Source organism: Phalacrocorax carbo, chromosome Z, assembly GCF_963921805.1.
Source record: "Phalacrocorax carbo chromosome Z, bPhaCar2.1, whole genome shotgun sequence".
In the NCBI taxonomy this organism is placed as follows: domain Eukaryota; kingdom Metazoa; phylum Chordata; class Aves; order Suliformes; family Phalacrocoracidae; genus Phalacrocorax; species Phalacrocorax carbo.
The window spans coordinates 77,948,389-77,971,928 of NC_087548.1; the positions used below are offsets into that span (position 1 = coordinate 77,948,389).

The 23,540-nt window shown below is 38.2% G+C and overlaps 1 protein-coding gene across 3 annotated transcripts in view; it reads right to left on the reverse strand.

Moving 5' to 3' along the window:
- The window catches only part of SSBP2 (single stranded DNA binding protein 2), a 196,469-nt gene that overhangs the window by 47,504 nt on the left and 125,425 nt on the right, over window positions 1-23,540 (reverse strand). For 2 of the 3 annotated variants that reach the window (XM_064438968.1, XM_064438966.1), the window contains exons 5-6: window positions 20,627-20,716; window positions 2,645-2,704 (exon numbers count right to left, since the gene is read on the reverse strand). In XM_064438968.1, coding sequence (XP_064295038.1) covers window positions 2,645-2,704; window positions 20,627-20,716 — 150 coding nt within the window. The remainder of the gene's footprint in view (window positions 1-2,644; window positions 2,705-20,626; window positions 20,717-23,540) is intronic. The other variant, XM_064438967.1, reaches the window with a different exon arrangement.

The window sequence follows — 23,540 nt, forward strand, 5'->3', positions numbered from 1 at the left end:
CCTCTGGTCCAAATTAAAAGTATTGTTTTTCTGTCCCCACATTTTAAACTATCATTTGGGTTTCTAGTAACTGAATTAGGTTTAAGACTAATTTCTACAGTCTCTTACCTATAGTTCAGTCAACTAGAAATTTATCTTTGTAGCTGACTCATTAGGTGCTATTAAACATTTCAAAACAACACCATATATTCAGTAAAAATGTATCCAGAATAAGTAAATCTGTTATTATGAAAGTAATCTACTCGGGCAATACAGGTGTTGCTCACTGTGGGAATGGATAAGTAACTCTTGACCCAGAAATATCATAGTAGTCTTGGACACATACAAAGGGGAACCTATCTGAAATACAATACAGTTTGTTTCCAGGAGAGATAGGAAAGTAAAAGCTAATATGCACGTTATTACCTCAAAGGTAATACACTCAAAAGGTACTGCACTGCAAGATTAATGGAATAAACAAATAATCTGAGAAGATGTCATTTAAATCAGAGCTTCACATGTACTTCAGTGGCTTGAAATCTGGACGATATGTAAGAACAATACTTGAAGAAGAGAGAGAAGCATCAAATACTATCAAAGCAGGAACTGGTCACTTCTGCCAGAGATGGCAGGTGACTCGCAAGGACATGGGAGGCATTTGCTGCTATAAGCACATGTGACCAACAAGTTAACTCTTGAAGCCACTATGCTGCAGACCATTCCATGAGGGACTGTGGTTTCTTTCTAACACATCATACCACTTTTCAAGAAAAACAAGCGTAGAGAGAGTACTGGAGGCAACTTAGGGGCACGCGTGTGGCACTCGGTAGGTACTACCTTGCCTTGCTACAAAGCCTAGGTGTAGCTCAGATAACCCTTACACAGCACTGGACTGTGCACACGTGCCCTGCGTTACCCTTCCCTGCCTAACAAACACAAACCCTACTGCAAGGCACAAAGGAATGGAGTTACAGTTACAGTGGGAATTTTAACTCTGTTTTTTACTGACTTCTGTCTAATCCAAATTTCAACCTTAAAGCTACCTACAATAGTTTATTACTTCCACACACTGCCCAGCTATACTGTAACTTAAATAATGGCAGTGTTGTTAAAAGCAGAAATTCATGAATGCGGCATAATGTAAATGAATTACAAGAGCTGTAATTCACTGAGATTATGTGATTATGTTACAGCTCTGAACTGAAAATATCACAATGTGCAGACAAAAATGCTTCTGAAACTAAAGCTGCAAGTTGGCAGCGCTTTCACAGCACTCACCACATCCAATTTCTACCTGCCAGTATTTACAGTGTTCAGAAACACAGAAAGAGAAACAAAGGAATATGTGAAACCCAAACACTGGTGCATCTTTGGCTAAGGTATTACTGAAAGGTGCAAAAATCAGGAAGATATTTTGTACTGAGTTACAGTATGTCTGTAGCAAATACTTAAGTGCTAATGACATTGTACTCTTATGTTGTCCCTTGATGATCACTTCAGCAAGGTTAATTAAGTCACCCATTTACCTTGTGAGAAAGTAGCTATGGTACAGGTAACTTAACCTGCTCTCAGACTTCACCAAGTTTGATGTACGGGAATATCTGAAGAAGTCTTGCCACCTGATATATCCAGGTCACTGAAATTTAAGCTTCATCATTTCTGGCAATATTGTGCCAGTATTAAAGACAAGTTTGTTGACATTGTGTTATACAGATATAAAAAATAGCCAGAACTGAGGTTGGGGTGTAGAAATCTCTTCACGAAGCTGTGACAAGAAGAAAGGCACTACTGGAAGTCTAAGTTGGATCAAAACACCTGTTCCATCTATCCTATCAACCTTTCCCAATATTGTAAATGACCCAGTTTTTGTTTCAGAATTCCACTGATATTCTTCTGTCTGCTTATCTGTAACTTTTCATCTGCTGACAATTGCTTTCTCCTCCTCTGTCTGCACTATGGAGAACTTAAAAATACAAATCCTATCTGCTTCCAGAACCATCTTTCACAGATGGGCCAATAAAGGTCTCTGCTGACGAACAGCAGCTCATTACTCATTCCTGTTACATTGGCATGCATATCCTTTGATGGAGATAAGAGAAACTTGGGAATTCAATGCTTTTATAAAGTCCTCAGAGTGCCTGAAAGCCACAGAGCACTTTATGGTATCTGTTTCTCACCAATAATCTCCATATTTACTATGAAATAAATATACTTCATAGATCCAACAAAGAATAGAAGGAAGAAATGCATTTTACGTAGAATTAAGTAAAAAAATTCTCAGAGCTAACTGCTTGACGTGGTTAGGAAACTTTAGAGAGTATAACTTTATGGAGACATTCTGTCTTCATCTCAGAGCAGGCAGTGTTGGCTGGCTGAGGTTAATGCAGCACCACACAAGGCAACTATACCCTCCCTCTGTAAACAGGCTTAATGGACAATACATTTCGAGGTGTAGACAGCAATTAAGCATAGGAAAGTAAGCTGCCAGTGGCATGCCCACACCTTATCAAAATAACTACTTTATGGTCAGACAAAATGGCCTGTAGAGGGACTGGCTGAGTTTTGTAGCCAACAAGCCATTGGTAGCCAACAAGACAACATTCCTTGCTCCCACCACTGCACCATCACCCTGGACCACAATGGTGCATCAGTGATAAAATCTTACCTGATTGGGTATTCTTAAAGGTGGCCTTGGACCTCCAGGGTACCGAGGGGACATGAAAGGCTATGAAAAAAAAAACAGAAATACTGCTAAATAATTCAACTAGCTTGTAAATATCACATTGAGTCATTAGGCACATGGCTCGAACCGTGCTCACACCTCAAGCATGCTGCTTAAATACTTCCACAGAGCATTCAGTATATTATTCCGCAAAGTTTAGCAGAACTAAATAAATTTAGAGATTCTTTGTAAGGGCATCTATAAGGTATATTATTTAAAACTTTGTTACAGCAATTGTGAATGCAGAATATGAACAACTTAATGCATTAACAGTGAAGAATAATAAACCATTTAGATCATATAATCACATATCTGTACTTTCCATTGGAGAAAGGGGAAAGATAGGAACTCTGGAATAGAAAACAAAAATGTTCATAGGAGAGTCAAGAGATATGTAATAGCATAACAATGCACAAATCCTTTCCAATAAGTTTTTCATAATAATACAGCAAAATGCAATACAAGATTTAACTTGTGAGTGCACAGATTTCAAGTTTATGTCAAAATATTTAGAACTTTGGTGGTTCCCTTAATCATATTAATTCAATTTTGCACTCTTCCCACCCTTTCATATTTAAATCCATGCTCACACAGTAAACCTCCTCTCTCAAAACCAAATTTATACCCAAATCTGCCATACCATCCTGAACCTTGTGAGGTTCTAGTGGCTCTCAGCTACTACTGTACTACTTCATAGCCCACAAATGTCAGTCCCTTATGATAAAAAAAATGGTAGCACCAGCAAATAAATTTAACATCTCTACCTATTCCATTCCAAAGTGTGACAATAATGGAGAAATCTAAAAAGCTGGGAGATTAGTGGCAATGTGAGATCTACAGGAACATCTGACTAAACAGATGATGAAGAGGATCATTTTGGCAAGCAAGTATACCCCTAACTCCAGAATAAAATGAAGAGCTAAAAGTATGCTTTGACTGTGAACACAGGGACAAAAAAGACTGACTCTATATCGTGAAAGAGGAGCTCACTTCTGTTCATGGCACTGACACTGGAGACAAGGGGGAGAGAAAGAGTCTGCTGGGACTTCTCTGCTGGGCAGTCTCTGATGACAGATGAGCTGTTGCACGTTTAAACCCACTCTTTGGGGTCTCTTCAAAAAGAAACAAATATACGTACACAGGCATCATCTAATCGGCTGTAGCTAAGGACCACTGCCAGGACACTAAACTCTATGATCAACATCACTGTTTTACAATGAATGGCATATTTCAGCTCCATCAGCAGCACTGCATTATAAACTAAAATGCCAGTGATCATCCATGCTAGCATCCATGTATTAATAGAGGTGATAGCTAGCAATAGAATTATAATTATTTTACCAATAATTAGCATTGGATTTTTTTGTACGATCTTGCAAAAAAAAATTTAACGGAACCTTTCACATCTTAGAAACAGATGAAAGCTGAAATAATGTAACCTACATAAACATGCATTCAAACTAGGTACTAGACAGCAATTTAAAAAGAGTTTACAAACTGGAGAAGAAAGTTCAACAATCATGAAAAGATTACTTCAGTGAAAAAGGCATTTGGAATTATGCACTATAGAAAAGGGAGGCTTCTTCATGACTTCTTTCTGATGGTGAGATTCTCTGATAAGACATTAAAAAGGGTTGATCGTCTGATGAAGGCTGTAAATATGCAGGCCCTTGTAAAGCAGTAAAAGTGGAAAGAAATTAGACTTTCAACAATTTCCATAAAGGTCAACCAAGTGCATTGTATGGAGCGCAGCACACCCTAGCGAGTGTCTTGGACTTGGCTTACCTCATTCAGCACACAAAAACTTAAACTTTATTTACAGTTTTACAGCTCATAAAAGGGAAATCAGCTGTATCTCTGAAGCCAACCATATCTTAATGTGGTACCACACTACTAATACGAGTATATAATAGTGCATTATCGGCAGAACATCTGTTCCTTTCAAGCAGCTGGAAACCTGCTTGTCCCCTCTTTTCCCAGTGGGCTCACCTTTCTATGCAGTTTACAAAAATGACTAAAAGCTTATTTTCTTATAGATTTGAAATTTTATTAAAAAAGATGAAACAAATACCTTACTGCATTAAGGAGGGAAAGAGGCCTACTTGTATAAAGTTGCAATTTCACTTTTCAAAATATGACTCACATTGCTTCTAATTCCTGGCAATTAGAGTCCATATTTTTTGGTTTGTTGTGCCCCTGAGGTCAGCAGCTGCTTCAGATTTTTGAGAAGGTCTGGATCTAGGTAGGTATCAAGTGTACTCAATAAAAGCATCACAGAGTAAGTCTAGGATTCTTCTCTCAAATTACATGTAAGTCATGAATTATGTTTTTCTGTGACACTGTTTCCTAAGCAGGCATCAAAGCAGACTTTAATTTGAGAGGCAGTGCATCTATTCTTAACTGACTTGTTAGTTCATTGCATGGAGTGACTACAGGAGCTTCTCTGATACAACTCTGTCTTACAAGAAGGTTTATATACTGTAAATATTTATATATCTATGTATTCCCCTTGAACATATTTGTGGAAGTGTTTAAATCTTTTCTCCCATTCTTTAAGCAATTGAACCCAAGTGTAACTGCAATGAATGACTTTATCGAGTAAATTTCAAATAGTTCTAATGGTTCTTGATGATCCATGGATACAAACGCTGCAGTTATATAGGTAGGAAATTATATAGACAACTAATATTTTGATAAATAGAAGTATCAGTGAAGGTCCATCCCATATAGCACTGCAGAAAATTATGAGATAGTGATGTTCAAGGCCAATTCTAAAAAATTTACACTGTTTTGGACCAGCATTTAGTACTTAAGTTTACCAAAAAAATTCTACCACCAGATGGAAATCCTAAATATTCTAATTTCTGTGTCAGTTACTAAACTTCTCCCTCTCCATTACCAATGTCTCATTCATCCACAAAGAGTTCTACCGAGACATATCAAGACACCAAAGAAATTCTGTCAAACATTTTAATGAAAATAAATAAAATATGAACAGCTTCCCACTAAATTAGGAACATTTTTTTTTCACACACAATGTAATGAAGCACAGAATTAGGCATTCTGAAAGACAAAACTCAACAGTAGGCATTTTCTGTCACGTGTGGTGTTTTGCTACATCCTTTCAAATTAAGAAAAACAAGCTGACATTTAGTCACTGATCTAGTTTTACTTTGTTGTTAAGAGTTGCTGAAATAACCATGGCTTAGGGAGGAACCACTGTGGACTTAAATATCTTACGGCTAGTAGCTCTCTCTTTCCTTGACTTCTTGGAAACTTTTTCTTCCCCTTCTCTTAATAATATTGCAGCACATACACCACAAAAAGTAATGGATTCAAAATATGGGTACTAAATTAAATCCAGTGATCACAGACTTTTAATCGGTCCATGTAGCATTCACCCTCCAAAGCGCTCCCTCAGCCTTGTGTCAATTCAAAATTCAGCATCTTGATAGTCTAAAACCTTTAATGGATCCCCACACTAAATTCACAGCAAGACAGACTCCTTATTTATCTCAGAGTTCAGAGGAGGGGGACACACAACTGGATAGGTGCCATGCCAATGAATCAAATAATTCCTTGCCTACCCCAGCTAGGAGGGAGGGCTGCAATGCAAACAGTACAAGAGCACTTCTTACACCTAAGGATTACAGACATATGACTCTTCAAAAAGTAGGGTAAAAATAGAAAGAGATAATTAATCTGGAAAAATATGCCAAAAGATAGTTAACATGATTTGGTAATGCAGCAATAACTTTAGCTATTGGGTAGGAAGAAGATAGAAGGGCAGAAGACATTATCTCCTAGGGCCCTCTCTGTGCAAAAGAATGTTAGGATACTCTTCCAATAATGTATCTGGCATTGCAGGGCCAGATCTTGCTTAAGATGTTGCAAAGCTTGTCTCAGGGAAACCAATCTCTCAAAGCTGATCTGACTGAGGAAGAAGGGTATTGTCAGCGTGTCTCCATCCCACAGTGATTTGCAGGTGCTGAAATGGCTCTCAAGCGTTTCCAGTCAATACTGCAGCCTTCAAGCTCCTCTAATCCACAATGGTGACATGCTGAGTACGAGGAGGTGTAAACAATGCTATTGTGCACTACGCTAAGCTACAATTAACTTCTCAAATGGAGTTCAGGACTGGCACATACACTAGTGTATTAAGAGAAAAACCCACCCCCCACCCCCCCAAATCAATAAAAAAAGAAAAAGGGAAAGAACACAAAGAAAATAAAATAGCAGGAAAGAGTGTCGTATCTAAGCCACAAACAAGATGGACATGCCACTGGAGTTAGAAAATGTGTCATCCAAGTTGCAGCAATAGCAGAAGATTCTGGTGTTTTTGGAGAACAGCTAACTAAACACATCTGTGAACAGCAGTATTTTGTAATTACTGCCTTCAGGTATAAAATTCAGCGATTTGATACCACAAATAGCATCTTGAAGGCTCTTGTCATGCAGTTGAGACCAAAGGAATGTAAGCAGAAACTTCTACTAAACTGGGTGACAAAGAAGCCAGAGAGGAAAAACCTTTTGTGTAGTCACCGCAGAATATATGCATTTATCAATTTAAAGTGAAAAACAAAAACCAAAACCCAAACCAAACTGAAGAGAGAGGCTACATGAAATAAAATCAAGGTGTGAACTGTTAAATTTAGTAAGCTCCCTGCTCTTACTTATAGCATCCTATCGTGTTGAATTGTTAAAAATAACTTAAAAATAAAGCTCAAGAACTTGAATAATGGTGCCACACGTTCTAGTACTTTTTCTTATCTTCCTGCTAAAGAAAGAATCCAACTGTGGAGAGTAAAGCATACCTTATAAACTGTGTGTGTAATGCATTTTTGTGAGCTGTGTGTACATGTACAATGTAAATATCTTGTAAAATACTATTTTTCTTAATCCCTGGGAACACAAGGGGACAAGTAGATAAGTTTCTCAGTAGGCAAGTCTTTGAAGAAGGAACATTGAAGCACAGTAGTCTCACTGCCCACATTTTGGTTCCAGTATTCAGGAAAAGTGATTTCACAAAAAATATCTGCCAGGAAGCTGATGACATAACGGCACAGAAGCTGGCATGTTTCTCTGCCAGTTGTGTAATTCTTACTCTGTCCTTTTTAGTTGTTTGGCCAACTCTAGAACATGGTGTGTTTTAGGTTTTTTGTACCTAATACTGGCTTAATTAAAGAATTTAAGAGATGGTGTTCTACCAAGTATGACACATTTCAATAAACCTATTTTTCTTGAAATTTACTTCCCTTCCAAAAGCTGAGAACATAATTTACTTGCTTCCAACTATGGGCTGCTTTTGTTTTGTTGGGTTTTTTTGCATAGACATTTTTATCTTTACTCATACCATTACATTTATTGACCTCATTTGTCCCACATGAATTGCAAAATTTACAATAATCCACAGTCAAATAGCTAATACTGAATATTGCTTACATCTTAATTCCTATTGAGTCCGAATCCCTAATGAGATTTAATTGACCATAAATATCCATATCTATTCCAATATATACATTACTATGTGATACTCTATGACTTGTAATACTGGATAGCACAACCTCATGTAACAAAGACACCCACACACACACCCCAGGAAAACAAATAAACATAGTTCAAAAAGAATTACTGCAGTTACTGAGCATGAGTAGTGGAGAGGTTGCACACATCCGCTAACAGTAGAAATACCAAGAGCCAAAATGTCACTGAACAAAGCTTGGTCTGAGGAGGATAAAATAGAATGACTATTGCTTGAACAGGAGAACCCTGTCTACATGGCATAAAAAACCCAGCTTTCTCAGTCAGGGTAGCTTAAAATAACAACACTTATCTAGATTTGCATTAACATCTTCCCAGCTACACATACTAGGAGTTTTTTTCAGCTCAGGAAAATATGCATTTGCTGGTCAAAGCAGGACAGAAGGTATGTTTTAAAGCACACCACCAATCTGGTTTAAATGACTGCATTGAAGGCTGCTGCAGATAGCAGGGCAGTAGCTCGCTGACTGGCTTGCAGCGGCGTGACTTGCTAAGCATGATGCGTGGAAGCCCCCAAGAGGGATGTGCTCGAAGCACTGGGTGCTCAAGCCGTTGAAGCTGTCCCCTGCCCATCTTGGCCCTCCCACTGTGCCCAAGATGAGCGTTCCTACAGGAGATCTCGCAAAAGGGAAGGTGTTTTACGTAGCTCAGGTACTTGAGCACAGTGTCAGCCAAGCTCACCAGCAAGTGGGCTCACCTGGACACCTCTGCCTGCCAGGGACCCCTCCTCTGCCCAGCCTGGGACAGCACTGCCCCGCTGCAGGGGGCACTGATGGTCAGTGGGGAGAGAGGATCAGTCTCTAACAACAGCTCCATCCAGACCAGGAAGAGGGTGCCCATGCCAAGTTCTTACTGTGTTTCATATGGCTTAGGGAAGTAAAGGAACTGGTTCTACTTGCACCAGACAGTACTCTGCAAGGTTTCCCAAAAACATGGTTAAATGTGGATTTAACCAACATTTTAGAAGCAAACAAACAAAAAGTGATAACCGTTTTTTCAGCATCCTATTTTTTTTAAACCAGCATTACTGAACAACCTCCTTAGATTAGTAAGTCTCAACACCCTGAGAGGCAGATGATGCTCCTAACATTGCTTCGAGAAATAACAAGACCACACCACAAATTAAAAAATACAAGGTGAAATTTTATTTTAGCACTCAGTATAGAAAATGACTGAAATGGTATTAATTGGTTTTTATAATTCAGGCACCATAATCATCAAAAACGCTAAACACTACTTATCACTAGAAGCTGAAAATGGAACCACAGACTTCATTTGTACACACTATGACAAATTATTTTAAATTAATTGTGCTGCTACTTGAAGAGCAGGTATTCTAAGAGGGCCCAAGCTGCCAGCAACAAGGTCAAAAGACAGATGGAAATTCTCATAATGACCAAATCTCTTCATGTATTCATTTAAAGTTCTAAATGATAAGTAAAACAAGCCAAAAATCTTTCTTCTCCTCCATTAAAAAATTAATTCAATTGCCAAGTTACATATTCTGTCTCTGAATATACAATTCATATTAATCTCCAGAAGGGAGAGCTGCTCTGCAGGAAGGTCTGGATTGGCTGGAAGAGTGGGCCAGCAAGAACCTTATGAAGTTCTACAAGGACAACTGTAACTATGGGAAAACACAATCCAGGAGTGCAGCACAGACTGGGATCCACCTGGCTGGAGAGCAGCTCTGGGGGTCCTGGTGGGCAGGAAGCTCAACATGAGCGAACAGTGCGCTGCTGCGGCCAAGAAGGCCAACAGGGTGCTGGGTTGCATCAAAAAGGGCATCACCAGCAGAGAGAAAGAGTCATTATCCCGCTCTACTCAGCGCTTGTCAGGCCACACCTGGAGCACTGTGCTCAGCTCTGGTCCCCGCTATACAAAAAGGATGTGGCCAGGCTGGAAGGGGTCCAGAGAAGGGCCACCAAGATGATCAAAGGACTGGGAAGCTGCCATATGAGGATAGGCTGGGGGAGCTGGGTTTGTGCAGCCTTGAGAAAAGGAGGCTCAGAGGGGATCTCATCACCATGTACCAGTACTTAAGGGGTAGCTACAAAGAAGATGGAGACTCCCTTTTTAGACGGAGCCACATGGAGAGGACAAGGGGGAATGGACACAAATTGCTCTTGGGGAGATTCCGATTGGACAGGAGAGGAAAATTCTTCACAGTGAGGACAGTCACCATTGGAATAGTCTCCCCAGGGAAGTGGTTGACTCGGCCACGTTGGACACCTTCAGGAGTCGTCTGGAGAGGGTGCTGGGCCATCTTGTTTAGACTCTGCTCTTCCTAGAAAGGTTGGACTAGATGATCCCTGAGGTCCCTTCCAACCTGGGATTCTGTGATTCTGTGATCTTTTTTTGGTTTTCAAAATCTATTCTTGGTTAAAAGGACTGGCATTCCTTAACTATTTATAGTCCAGGTAGTGAGAAATGAGTCTGCTTGATATATTTATTTCATTTTCTTTTTATGATAGCAGTACTGAAAAACGACTAGGAAGCAACATTTTAAAATACCTGATGAAGACTCCTATATTTTATAAAATGTTTTAGAGGAGCTTTACAACTACCACTGGTGTGTGTGTGCTTCCATTCTCCCTGAAATAGGGTTTTGTACTCTTGAAAAGTACCTGTGGTGAACTGGTGATATGTGTGAATTGAATTTACCCAAGTTAGTTTACAATTCGTAATCTTTCATTTATTTACTTTCCTCTGCTTTTTTCGTGGACACCTCCATCAGCAATAACGGTCACCACAGTGTGTAAAACACTCTTCATTAACACATTTTCATTCTAACCAGGTCTAAACTAAATTAGCTCTCAAAATGACACTCTTCTGCTGGTACAGCCCGCTGACACCTATTTCCATGAGCAAGTTCTTTTCTGTGCTTCAGACGAAGACCCCTGAAAAAATAATTTCCTTATTTATGGTTTTCTAAGAGCAGCCTGCATGGTCCGGCAACCTATAAATAGCAACAGTAAGCTAGGTTTGATTTAATTCAGAGTATAGAGCAAAATTACAATTTAAAAACAAATAATCATAAAGCCTTCCACAGACCTCTGTCTTTCCACATCTAAAATTCCAAAAGATAGAACAATACTAGCATTTCAAACAAAATTAATGCTTTTTCCCTGGTCAAGAAATACAGGATTCATTCCACCATCTGAAAGAATACTGCAATACATACCTTGCACATTCTGCATAGAAAAATGAAGAAACAAAACCTCTTTTAAAAAAACCAAACACACCTTTTGTCCCTAGCTAAACATTTCTCTGTTATGCTAAAGACATAATACTCGCCTGGCTACTTCTCCAGAAATTTGAGAAAGTAAATAACACTCATTTTGATGATAGGCGATCTTTAGGAATTTTTCTTGTATTACATCTGTCTCACACTGTAGGAAATATCATTATCTTGCGCTCACGAAGACTTAGCAAGTGGGAGAGAAGCTCTGCACATGATATTTAATGGAAATTTTCAAGAAATGAATTTTCAGAGGGTTATTGCCTACATGCATTTTAAACCAGGTTAATAGTTTTGATTTTCATTTTTATTAAATGCAAATACTACAGAAAAGAAAATATTTCAAACCTGACTTAGGGTAAAACCAAAAGGTCAAGAAGTATCGCCCTTTTAAAAAAAAATAAACTGTGCTTTTACAGTTCAGAGATCATATACACAGACCACTAATCTTGAGAAAGCATTTCCTTAAATTTAATAAACCTTCTAGTCACCCCTGGTTATGTTATATGACTGAGATTTTGGAACAACTTTAACAATGACAAGCTGGAGTTTGTTATTCCTGCTGTTATATTTACTAAATACATTATTTGGAAGCTACATGCATTATCTTCATCCAAGGATTTTGGTTTCAAACACAATCACTTGTGGCTCATGAAAAAAGTAAAAGTCAGACTATGACAGAAACTGAATTAACCTCCGCAGAAGGAAGTGTCATATATAAATGACAACCCCTCCCCTACTCTTTAATACCACTTCAGCGGCAACTATAATGCCAATTTCGGTGTATGGTCAGAATCCTTAAATTTCTGAGATGTATCTCACAAACACAACTTGAATTTTCAGGATAAGATTATAAAGTTCAGAACAGACCTCCTAGGTAAATGACTTGTGCCCAATTCCACCTCCTCCTCTTGCAGCACTCCACAACTAGTCTGTGGCTGCTTGAGATGTGCATGTGGAAGGGGAGGCGGGGGAAGCGTGGGCTCAGAGCTTATTTAGATACTCAAGCTGAGCAGTTTTAATTTGTTCTAACAGTTACGAGCAGTAAAACCATTAGCACAACTGCAGGATAGAATTATCAAAGCCAGCAGATGTTGGACACCTTCATCTTTTTTCTGGTATTTAGAGAAAATGAACAATAAAGAGGAACAAATACAAACTACTTACAGATATTTCTAGATGCTAATCCCCCCCTGACAGAGTCTAAAAAGTAAAAATTATTTTTAAAATAAAAATGTTTTAAAATACACCGTGATACTGGCAAAAAAAAGGACAAAAATGCACAGATCTCAAACCTGCAAAGAATTAGACATATGCATAATTTTATGCACTTGATATTCCCGGTGGATGTCAGCCTGCTATACTGGGGTGGATGCATTTACAGACAATGGAGATTCCAAAAATACAATAAAATTCTTCTTACTAACAATTATATAAACCCAGAGGGGAAAAAAAAAAGCCTTTAAAATCTATTTTCAAAGCTTTTCAAGGCCTACCAAAGCTGCTAGCTTTACTCACAAGCTGTGTTTGTAGCTTTGGCAACATTTCATTTGCTCATAGTAATGTTTTCACAATCCATGATGCTTTTCAAGCTTCTGGGACTTCACTGTATTTGTTCTGCTCAGGGACCAATTCTTTAACTTTTCACTCCTTCACCTGCAATTATCTCATTTGCTCCACTGGAATTTAGTATGGGTGCGAACATGTAGCAAATCCAGCTAATTTTGCAGTCATGCTTCAGTTCACTTTTCATGACTTGTACATTTTACTTTGGAGAAAAAAGAAAAAAAAAAAGCTACAGGCAATGCTGCCAAAGTGGGGAGAACATGATGATCAGCAGTGAAAGGTACATTGTTAATGAAGTATGGATGTTTGAAGAAGGGGGTGAAAAATGGTAATGCCCTAGAAAACCAGGACACTATGTGAGTGTTAGGGGAAGACAATAGTTCAAACAGTTCAAAGGAGTTTAAAAAAAAAACAAAACATTTTAACATCGATATAGATGCATGTTATGGTCCTGCAAAGATGAGTCTGAGATGTCTGCATCTTCTAGCTTTAGTCATGTAATTTCGCAGCCGGAATTAGGAACCCTCATTCCTTGTGCAAACAACGACCCCTCTGTGGACAATTCATAGAAGCAACACAGTCACTCCAAAATGGCTTTAAAGGGACGCTGAGTATTTCTCCCTCCTCATCTTCCTTACTGCCGGGTGCTTGCTCAAATGAGCAATCTGGGAGGATGTTCTGTGAGTGTGAAGGGGCTGAGGAAAAGGATCATGTACCCAGCACATCCCTGGCCGATGCAATAGTTTCCAGGAGACTAACACGCATGAGCTATATTAAAGTGAGTGCAAGGACTGAGTGAAACCACTAACAGGCTGGTTTAACCCCAGCTGTTGTAGAATCAGAGATGTAAAGCTGCCATCTATATTTATTTGGGAGACTTTGACCAATGACTTTTTAGAAGGAGTAGACATTCGATACCTCCCCTTGGAAAACAGCCTAGTTATCATTTTGCTTGCTACTTTCTTGGGGGTATATAGCAAAGATTTAACTGTTTTAATCAAATGCTGCATTTAGCGAAATGATAATACAAGCTCTATTTTACAAAAATGTTTCATGCCATGACTTTACTATAAATATTGTAAATATAAGTACAAATTTAAATAGTACATTATAAAGATATTTTACAGCCTTATACAGAAGCTCACAAACCCATTTTATCTTTATATATAAATAGCTCACTATTTCTGTTTCAAAATGCAAGAGTGTGTGTTGCTATTGATTTTTAATTCACTGACTGCTTATTTTCACTATCTAAATGCTATTTAAACTCATTTTTTAAATAGCAAATAGTAATGCTAGGCAGGAAGAAAAACAGAAAAGTTCTTTCTGCTCACATGTCTTATTCTGATGGTGCTCTCCTAAAGCATTAGGACAGTCCTACTAAGGCACAAGGCTAAAAAAATACTTTAGAATAATATGGACTGAGCTAAAACTAGAATGAACTGCCACTAGATGGCATGACAGCCTTACATTACTTTGGTGGGTTGGGTTTCATTTGGAGTTATAGGAATATGTAACATTTGCGTTTCAAACATGGTGCCGACACATTTTATTTCCCATGCCATTCCAAGTATTTCTGATGATCACAAATTGGTGAATGAAGCAAACTACCTGACAATTCCTTTAGAATATATATGCACTATGGAAATAAGGTTTAGTGGTAAGCTCAACTAGAACAAACTTTAACAATTTTGCTGAAAAAAAGGTAATGCATTTAACAGAAAGAGTGAAAAGGTATAGTCAGTGGTAGAATTCAACTTTTTAAAAAATTAGCGAATTAAACAAGTGAACTGCCAATTATCAAACCACCTGCTTTGTCTAACTCTCAGTTGGCACTTCATGAATTATCTATCCAGCAGTGTCTCTGAGGTGCATTAAGTATAAACTCAGTGTTGCTACTTGCCTGAGTGCCTTTAAAAAACAGACAGGTTCCTTATACAGATGCAGACATGGCAAACTTTTGTTCAGCCATATAATAAAAAGGTGAAGATAACTGGTGTTTAATTAAAAATGCATTTAAATATTTCTCATAATTGCAGTGCAAAAATAAGCAACCAGTATCAGATATTCAGTAGTGCTAGTTGTCACTAACTTGGAGAAACATGATGAATTCCACTGGATTAGAACCTAGAACTTCTGAATAAACTGATCCAGTTGAAGTTGTCCCTGCTCACTGCAGGCAGGCTGGACTAGATGATCTCTAAAGGTCCCTTCCAACCCAAACCATTCTGTGATTCTAACTCTGCATTTATGTGTGCTAAAACTGGAAAAGTAACTAAAAGGCAAACAAAATCCCATTAAATCAATATCTTTCATTCTGTTTAAAAATTCAAAATACTTCAGTAAACACAAACCTCAAAACTTCCCTCCAGCCTCCATGTACTTACTAAAGCTGATATTGTCCACAAAGATCAAATAAATAGTCTGCAAAAATATAAATGTAATGTATCTTGAATTTTTTAGCTGATTTAAAGATCAGTGAAGAGATGATGGAAATGAGCCACAGCACTTCACTACCTGAAGGGCAGTGGTTTGCACCTGAACACAACCCTCACCCTTCACTGGCATGTGCCATGGAACAGAAGTGTATCCGGGTGTCATAATTTCCATGACAATATTTCCAAATGTTCATGTCATTATTTTCTAAATGCATACTCTACCATGATATGCAAGTATAACACTGTTATTTTTCCAGTCTCATTGTCCTCAAGAAGAAGAGAGTGAGGCTAGTCCTGAACTCTTTGACCTGCTCTGCCTGTATCTAAGAGGACTTTTACAAGTAATACTTCTGTACTGCACAGAACCAACCTGGGTGAAAAATGCTGGTTGTCCTCAGGCCAGAAACTGGAAGTAAGACTGGATACAAAAATCTGAGAGTCTGCGAACCTTTGATCACAAGTAGATAAATTTAACTCACCATGAGTGAGTTATTAGAACCTCTTCAAAGGTTTGGCTGCTGGCATTTATATGCATCCTCCAACATCTAGACCTGAAGGTAAAATATTATTATAATCCTATTCAGTCCTCCAGTTGCCCTACTACTTCAGTATCAGACAGAACTCCAAAAAGAGGGATGAATACTAGGTCACATTGATCTCTGTGGATGGCTACAGGAAAAAACTAACAACGGAGTAACTCTCTAAAATATGGCAGAGAAAATGTCCTCAATGACTTTATTTTATTAACATAGTAGCTAAATGTCTTCCTCATATGTTAGCTCCATGTACAGGATGTAATCTGGAGAGGAAAACTGGCAAGCTGATGATGTATTTCAAGAGTCAAACTGGAGTTAGATGAGCATTTCAGAAATGCGTACAGCCATCTTACTCTTATGCAACCTAATACAGATTTACGACTTCTGTTGCCCAAGTAATTAATAATCTTTTAAAAGATTGTCAGTTATGACATTTCATTTTAAAAGATGGAGAAACATGAAGAAAGAGAATTGAAATTACTTAGGTTACCCAGGAAAAATATGGGTAACTTAGGGATGAATTGCACACTGTTTTTTAGCATCCAGGCTCACACTCTGATTCCCAGCCATGATCCTCCTCTGAGGCTCCATATTTAAGAAATCAACTTACCAGAAGCACTGACCCACCAGACATCACCCTCACTGAATCGCACTTAACCCGAGACTTTCAGCCCGAGACAAAATGAACTCTAAAACTTGTTGCAGTTCTCCTATTTGGAGCTGTATGACAGAACTTTGCTCCTCCTGTTGTCCCACACATTCAGTTTTGTTGTTAATGAACAAAAAGCATATTCAGCTACTGTATAACCCCAGCTTATTTCCAGGGTATCACCTATTCTATGTACTGAAAGAGTATAAGGACAAAAAAAATATGTAGCTATGAAATTTAATATTACATTAAAATACATACACATGAGTAGATGAAATTGAGACACAGCCTAACTCCACACAGACCTGTTTTCTTGGCTTTTCACATTTCATTTTTGACCCTGTAAACAATTCTCTTTTTAAAAAAAAATCGTTTAGTTGATGATAGTAGTTGTGCACAACTCTACCACCTTCCTTTCACTGTATCATTGTAAGGCACTACATTTTGGACCATCAGCGCTGTAGTGATCATCACCCATCACCTTAACTGAAATCTAAAAATACAAGTCCAGAGAGTAACATGACAAATTCAGCTGCCGGCTTCAGAACTTCACCTCTGTGGTCCAGGCATAAAATGCCAGAGATCGCTAATTAACGACAGTGTCCTACATATACATGAAAAACTCGTTTTAAGAAGAGCAGCGTTTTACGAGATACTGCCTCAGAAACCATACTTCTCCCATGTGGTATACTGGTGCACTACATTATTTTCTTTTATAAAAAATAAAGGTCACAGACATAACGCTAGTGGTCAGCAATGCCAATAAAACTGGAACCTAGGTAACGTTTCTTGGTTCTCAGCACAGTCCCCATCTAGGTTGCCACCTTCCCGACCTGTCTAAGAAGCAATTGCAGCAGCCAGAGCATCCGTTTTGCTTATGTCCCAGTTAGTGGTTAGTGCTGCACACAAAAAAAGAGTTCCAGTGTAAAACCAAGAGGTATTACTGATGAGAAATGAAATTACTTCAAATCATCTAGCAATTCTGAGTTAGCCAAGCAGAGCTGGAAGGTAGCGGCTGTCAACAGCTTTAGCTTGGGCCAATCCAAATGTTTCACAAAAGCAACAAGAGCCACCCTTATCATACCAGGACAACCTTCTAGAAAAATTTTAATTGCAAAAAGTTGAAATGTTACAATGTTTTTCTAGTGCAAAGTCTTCAGGAACTAAATACCGATAAAAGCACCATTGTCCCCCTGTTTCTATAGAATCTTCTGACTCTTCAAAAAACAAAATTGTTCACTTTCATAATCTAGGAGTGAGTTGCAGGTCCAAATTCCAAACTTACAGTGAAAGAAGTTCATAGAAAGGCTGAAGTTTGTCAATATTCAGATCAAGACAGATTAACATGTTTTCTGTGAGTTGGTTATTCTTGTGATCAGTTGGGATTAGAGGAATTGCAGAGGAGTATACAGACACTGACTGTCTCATCAAAGGTGTACTAGAAAGAAAGTACCTATGAAGGAAGTAGGAAGTTTTGATCATGAGTTTCTCCTTCTTGCTTGTCATTTCACCTGCATTTTATGGCAGCAAATGATCCCCCTCAGCTTTCAAGATTCGCATACACAGCTACGTCTGCCAATATATTTTCTTGTCCTCAGATAAATTGACATTGGTAAGGTATTAACTGCTTCTTGACAACACTCACTCCAACGCCACAACACATTGTCATGGACTGTCTGTACGTATTTGCTTTATACACACCTTACAGTTCCAGCACGCTGTTACGTAACTGACTGGATTTTGGCTTAGCTCCCCTTGCTGGGATTGCTCCCAACCATATCAATGTATTCGCTATTGAACTCGCAGTTGTATTTGCTAACTAGCATGTCATGTCTTTATGTACATTCTTAAGCAGATGACTAAAGCAAAAACTAATAATCTCTTGAAAAACGCTTGTTCTGTTGACAAGGTCATTCACCTGAGGAAAGTAGATCTCTGTCAACTAAAACTGTAAGGGACTAATCTTGAGTATTGCATGTTACAGAGAGACATGATGACAGAGACGCAGCAGTTTCAAGGAGAAGTGAAAGGTGATGTCTGGAGGAGTCCAGACCAGGCTGCACAAACCAGCTCTTGGAACCTGTCTTGCAGAAGACCCATTGGCCTTGCTGTTTAGTTGATGATAGCTCTAATTAATGTTGCAAACTGTGTTACACTGAAAATGGATTTTCCTCTGTTTATTTTCAGTCCTAGGCCTTGCAAAAAGAGCAGGCTGTTGGTGGGTCTTCAAGTAAGACTGAACTCAGATGCTGACAGACAAGGCAAGTTTACCCATACTTAACTTTTAATCATCTTGTCTTTCTTACATCTTTAAAGCTCTAGAGTGGCTAGAAGTCTTTTCACGCTTTCAAAAACAAAACACCCACACCCTCCTCCTGTGAAACCTTTAAAATAGTTACTCTCTCCTCTATACTTCACACACTTGTCCTATCTGTGCCCCTTCCCACTCTTAATTGTCCTCAAAGACAATAAAAGAAAAACACTTCAAACTTTAATTCCTTTGACATTACAACTGGAGTGGGTGGCTAAAATAAGAAAAAGGTGGAATATTTATACAATATCAAAATTAAAATAAAATTTTGTTTTAAAAAATTCTACCTAACCAGCTGCTCAAAACAGTCAAAGCAGAAATAAAATAATTAATCAGTTCTGCCAACTCCTGAGAATTTTGTGACTGGCAACAGTAAGATAATTTCTACTTCACTTGCAAACATAGCTTCATTCATGAATTAAAAATCATGCCTCAGTTTTTGACTTGATGAAGGAAACAACATGCTCATGCCAGGTTCAGGGTTTCTTCAGTCAGTATCAATACTGCACATAGCATTTTTTCCCTCTCTGAGTGTGGGTAAAGGAAGACCATACAAATGACGTTGTCACGTACATACAGTGTAAATAAAGACCGCTGATATTCTGCTATTTTTGTACAATCATCATTTAGATAAAAAATAAATAAAACATTTCTTCTTTTTTCCCAGGTGCAATATGCTTCTTTTGTCTATATATCTTAAGGAAGAAAGAAAAAGACACTGGTCTTTACTTGGTTTTCAGCACTCGGTTTTTTCAAATCATTCTATCACTATGATCTCCCCACATCACAGTCCTGGAAATCTGGGTTGTTTATTTCCCATCATGAGATCAAGTATGTGAAGTGGAAATCTCTGTTCTTCCTGAAGAGCTCTTTCAATGCTAGAGATGCTGCTACTTTTTGCTCCTGCTCCACAGCCACAGTTTGCCAGTGTGGAGAAAAACAAACAAGCTTTGGTGACGAGCAGATGCAAGCTCGCTCACAGGAACAGTCCAATCTCAGATTGCAACTGTTAGGTTGGCCTTGCACTAAAAGCTGCCATTTTTTCCGTCATAGTATTCTATACTGTTAATGTCCAAAGTGCTAACTGGGTATCTAGTTTCATTGATGACAAAATTTAGTAAAAGCAACACATGGTCTAAATCCTTGGCTTGTTTTTTTAGGCATTAGGTTTGAGATCTCCAATGTGAAAGGACATGCTCAGTGTGATATTCTTAATTGTGAAGGTCTAATTCCCTCTGAAACTTGAACATCTTAAAAATCTGGCCTGTGGCTTGGCTTTACCACAGAGCGAAACACAACCCACAATGTTCTTAAAGTTTCAATGCAATGTATGTATATTATCATAAAAAATTATTTTAAAATTATATTCAAGCATTTTCACTCTCCACTCATAAACTGGCACCATTTCTTATCCTTGAAATTTCGAAATTAGTTGTGCTGCACTATTTCATAAATGACATATTTGTCAGTCAGAGAGATCCCTTCCTTTCCACCTATTCACTTTTGTTAAAAAATAAAATTCTCAAGTATTGCACCATACAGTGAGACATAGTTTAGAACAGGACCTTTTCTACAGACTTGTAAACAGTATTATGGAGGATTTTCTATCCTAAAATTCCTGTAATCATAATTTTTCTGAATACCTGAAAAAAACCCGGTGGTACAGGACCTACTGGCATGCCATCTCCTGGGGGAATGTTTCCTAGCACTGGACTGGGAGCTGCTGCAGCACTCTGAAAAGAACAAAGGGAGAATAAACCTTTGTCATTGCATGGTAGGCATTAAACCCCCCAGAAAAAAACAAACCAAAAAAAACCCCCAAATCCTGACCAAAATACAGAAGGTAAATTGAAATTGTATAGTGTTTAGTCTTTGCTTACACAAGTATAATGATTTGTTAAAATAACAAATGTATGTTGAGGGTAAGGATGCTAGAGATTGCATAGATATACAAACATGTATCAATTAGATAAATCTTGACTAGATTTTAAAAATTATTGCATCTAAGTGTGTCTATATATATACACAAATGTGAATGTAACTTGCACACTTTTTCTTGTATTATGTGTATAAACATCCTCACACATGCACAAGTATATACATATAGCGTAAAAGTAATTTATGCATTTTTATCAGCAATTTCCAAGCACTTTAAATATAATTTCAGCAGACTGTAATATTCTTTCGGAACTACATCAAGCTTCAAAACAGGATTCTGTTACAAACAGTATAGGAAGGAATGTTCACGATTCTGCTGGTAATGCTTATGATCTTACCAACCCCAAAAACAACCACCATGACAAATAAGAAGAATTCAGGTTATGTTTTCGGAAGGGAAAAGAAAAAAGGGATTTCTAAGAAGTGAATCAGAGGATGAAATTAGTTACCTTTACAAATCCTTCGGTTGGAATAAGCAAGTAAAAAATACTGCTCCTGGCAATTTACAAGCAGGGGATCGTCACAAAAAGGGAAGCCAAACTGTTATTGTTGTCATGTATTGGAACCTCAATTACTTTTAATTTCTAGCAGTCTTCCTTCCTCCAATATGTTTCTGTAGGGCATAAGCTGAATCACCTATAAAGGCTTACAATCTTCTGTGAAAGTACTCATGCACACACAATGCATCGAGAGCCACTTGCAGCTTACTAATGATCTGCCAATATCTTCCCTACAGAATATGAAAGGCTTGTGTTTATTAACTTATCATTCTATTGTATGCTCAACACTTGATATCCCAAAGATGCAGATCTGGAAATTGTATTTCCAGGTGTTTGGCATACTATCTAGGAAATTAAAGAATAATGCTGGAAAGATTTGAAAACCAGCACAAAGGAGGGCTGACCTTTTTAAACCAAGCAGAAAGGAAATATTCAGTTAATTACCATAGATTTTTCAATGGATTAAGTTGTTCTTTAGAATCAAATTTCTAAACAACTAGCAGTAGCATATTTAGCATCTAAGCTTTATGTTCTTTCCAAACAAAAATCTAGAACATATCATCAAAAGACTGAAGAAAGTGCTGGCTTCAAAACTGAGTGCAAGACTTCGATTCACTGGAAAACCCTGTAATAAAGGGCCTTAATTATGCAAGGACCTGGTCTGCACAATCAGTGTTAAAATACTATATAATTGCAATTGACAGAAAAGGCCAGTCGGGTGAGTTGGAAGTAGCGAACCCTTTTGAATCATAATACCTTCTCATGAAAGGCTAGCACAAACCAACCAAACCAGCCTATAAAGCTGTGGCAAATAAAGACAGTTCCCCGTTAGCCACTGCCATTCTTTGGGCACTGCCTGAAGTTCAGGAGACTGGAGTATGATGCTGCTTAGATGTATGCAAAAATCATGCGACTCCCTGGAAGGTCTCAGGCACCACTTCTCTCAGGTCTGTCACAGTCTTTGGCCTCCCAGAGCGGGAAATAAGCAAGTGGTGTGAACGCAGAAAAATAACTCCAAAGAACAAAATTATTTTGTTACCCTTCCTTTCTTTTGCACAGCTTCTGTCAATGTCCACCAACTACTTTCAGATTATCTACATTTCCAAAGGAAAACAAAAGAGAAAGTTTTGTTTTGTGTTTTTTGTTTTGGTGGTTTTTTGTTTGTTGTTTTTTTTTTTTTTTTTAAAGCTAAAAGATTACCTGTTTAAACTGAGCATCGGGTAACAATGTCAAGTAAAATCATGAATATGTACAGACACAGTTTGAGTGAAGTATGTTGGATCTTACTTCCATATGTACAGGTTTTCTGGATGAAGAATGACAACTAGCAATGACAAGTAGCATCACTGATGGAGAAAATCAATGATGTTAAAAGCCGGAGCATCTTAAAATGTCCAAAACAGCCTGCACTGCAGTCTGACTAAGAAGGGGTAGCCCATTAAAGGTGTACTAATAATGATGAACCTTATTACAATATCATGCCTCCTTGCATACTAATTCCTGATTGCCCCTACGCTACCTTACCTGTGTCCATCTTTACCAGCTATGTACTACACACTGTCATATGTCCAATGGGGCTGATGCTACAGAATAAAGCATTTGAACAGACAGCAATAAATCACTGGGCTAACACATCTCAACACTATGAAGTCAGATAGGCAAAATATTGTGTAAGTTGAAAGATCTCAAAAAAAAGAAGTGATGCAGCACCTCCTCTGATACACGACCAGTTTTCAGAAACCTCCCATCCCAGGTTCTCTCACTCCTGCTCGCATTATTTAAACTAAACTATACCAGGCATTAATCCATGTCAGAGTGTCTTAATGCACTTAATAGGCAGATGTTCTCCTCAACTGCAGCCTCTGCCAGAACCCCCAGGCTATGAGAGGATGCTTGTGAAAGAAGGAGGGAACGACTTCTCAGGATGCAGTGCTCCTACAGAGATACAGGGATCTGCCCTCACTGAGTTCATGCTGTTTCCTGCACTTCAGAAATCACTTAAAAATACAAAAAGAATGGTAAAATATACTTAACAGTTTAAAAAATACAGAAGGAAGTAATGATTGTTCCAAAACGGGGGGGGAGGGGGGGAAGGATTAAAAGTATATCTGTTGGTTCA